Source organism: Phaseolus vulgaris, chromosome 4 (assembly GCF_000499845.2).
Source record: "Phaseolus vulgaris cultivar G19833 chromosome 4, P. vulgaris v2.0, whole genome shotgun sequence".
In the NCBI taxonomy this organism is placed as follows: Eukaryota; Viridiplantae; Streptophyta; class Magnoliopsida; order Fabales; family Fabaceae; genus Phaseolus; species Phaseolus vulgaris.
In genome coordinates this window covers 42,847,742-42,849,511 of record NC_023756.2, presented here as the reverse complement: position 1 = coordinate 42,849,511, position 1,770 = coordinate 42,847,742, and the positions used below count along the sequence as shown (strand labels likewise).

At 28.0% G+C, this 1,770-nt stretch overlaps 1 protein-coding gene across 1 annotated transcript; it reads left to right on the top strand.

Moving 5' to 3' along the window:
- The first annotated feature begins 291 nt into the window (after positions 1-291).
- Positions 292-906, top strand: LOC137838872 (kunitz-type trypsin inhibitor-like 1 protein). The gene has a single exon (XM_068648085.1). It carries the CDS (start codon positions 292-294, stop codon positions 904-906), a length of 615 nt encoding a protein of 204 aa, XP_068504186.1.
- Positions 907-1,770: the final 864 nt, after the last annotated feature.

Below are 1,770 nucleotides of genomic sequence, written 5' to 3'. Positions count from 1 at the left end.
AAAAGCGCAATTTGACCCAACATTTATAACTTCAAAATTGGATTCTAGGAAACATATCTATTAATTAATGAACTCATCAATAAAAACACAACAATTTTGAATTCAATAAAAATATATAATAAATGCATTCATCACACAAACACACACATAAAAACGCGCAAAAAGAAATAAATAAAATGCATGAATAAATAATAAATGTGGTGATAGTTTCATAAAAAACATTAATGAGTAAACCTAGAAATTTTTTTATAAAAGGAGATTGAACCAAAACTAAACACATTATCATAAACCATGAAGTCTACAATATCCCTCACTCTCTCTTTCTTCCTTCTCTTCACTTCCAACTTTCTTCCATTAGCATTCTCTAGGGTTCCTGAACAAGTCCGTGACTCAAATGGTTTACCCATTTCTCCTTCTGTTCAATACCGTCTTTCAGTTCTTAATCGTCACGGTCCACAAGGTGGTGGAGTAACGTTAGATTTTGGTCGGAACTCAATATGCAACGTTGCTGTTACAAGTAAATTTGATCTTGGGGTCAATCTGAGATTCAACATAGAAGGAAGAAGTTCAGGTGTCATACTGACAGAGACACCATTAGAGATTAGATTTGGTTTTATTCCTTATTGTGCTGAATCCACAGAGTGGGTGGTAGTTGATGATTTTCCTAAAAAATGGATTGCTATAGGTAAGAATGGAGACCATCTCGGGAAGCAGATCTTAAGTGGAACGTTTATGTTTAAGAAATATGGTGAGGGTTATAACTTTGCATTCTGCAGCAACAACACTAACCACAACACTTGTTTTAGTATTGGGAGAACTAATGATCATGAAGGAAGGCATCTTGTTTTGATGGATGATTCTCACACTACTGTTCCCTTTAATTTTCAACTTATTAATATTGGTTGAAGAACCTTCACAAGGTTTAATAAAATGTTCCTATTAGATATATGAGTGTTGTGGTAGAACTATTTTGAAGTTATTTTTTTATATATATAAATTCGTTTATTAAGAAGTGTATTTTAAGTTTGATTCAATTTTCTAAAGTCTGTTTCATTACGATAAACTTTGAATGACTCTGATATATTATGAAGTATATTTTAAGTTTAACTCAATTTTATACAAACCACTAGTGGATTCTTTAAAATTAAAAAATTATTTTCTAATAGTATATTGATTAGGTAAACTCAAGCTTCTTACCACTAAAGAAATTTTGGAAGTATAAAAATCTCTCTTAATTTTAAAAATTCATCATAAAAAACTAAAGAAAATTTTAACCACGGGTTTGTGCTATTTTATTTCTTTCGAAAGTTATGATATCTCTATTGTTTTTATTATTTATGAGTATCTTTTAATTATTAAATAGTTAATTATATGTTTCTTATTATTTAGATTACTTTTTCATATATGGATACGTATTTTTTAGGTATTAAAAGTTTTGAAGGAATATTTCAATTAAGTTCAAGTTATTGACATGTAGAAGATGTTCTTTTCATATACCATTGATAATATAATAAAAAATTAATATATATATATATATATATATGTGTGCGCTAATCATATTAGTTTCACTATAATGAAAAATTAATACATAGTTGAGGATTTCTAATGTGTAGATAAGTACATGTGATTTTATTCGCATATATAATTGGTTACATATAAATTCATAATATAATTACCTCCATATAAATTCATATATTATTAGATGTGGATGGATCTATATAGGTAATTAAATATAAGGATCCTAAAATAAAAGGGACGTTGCATAGGTTC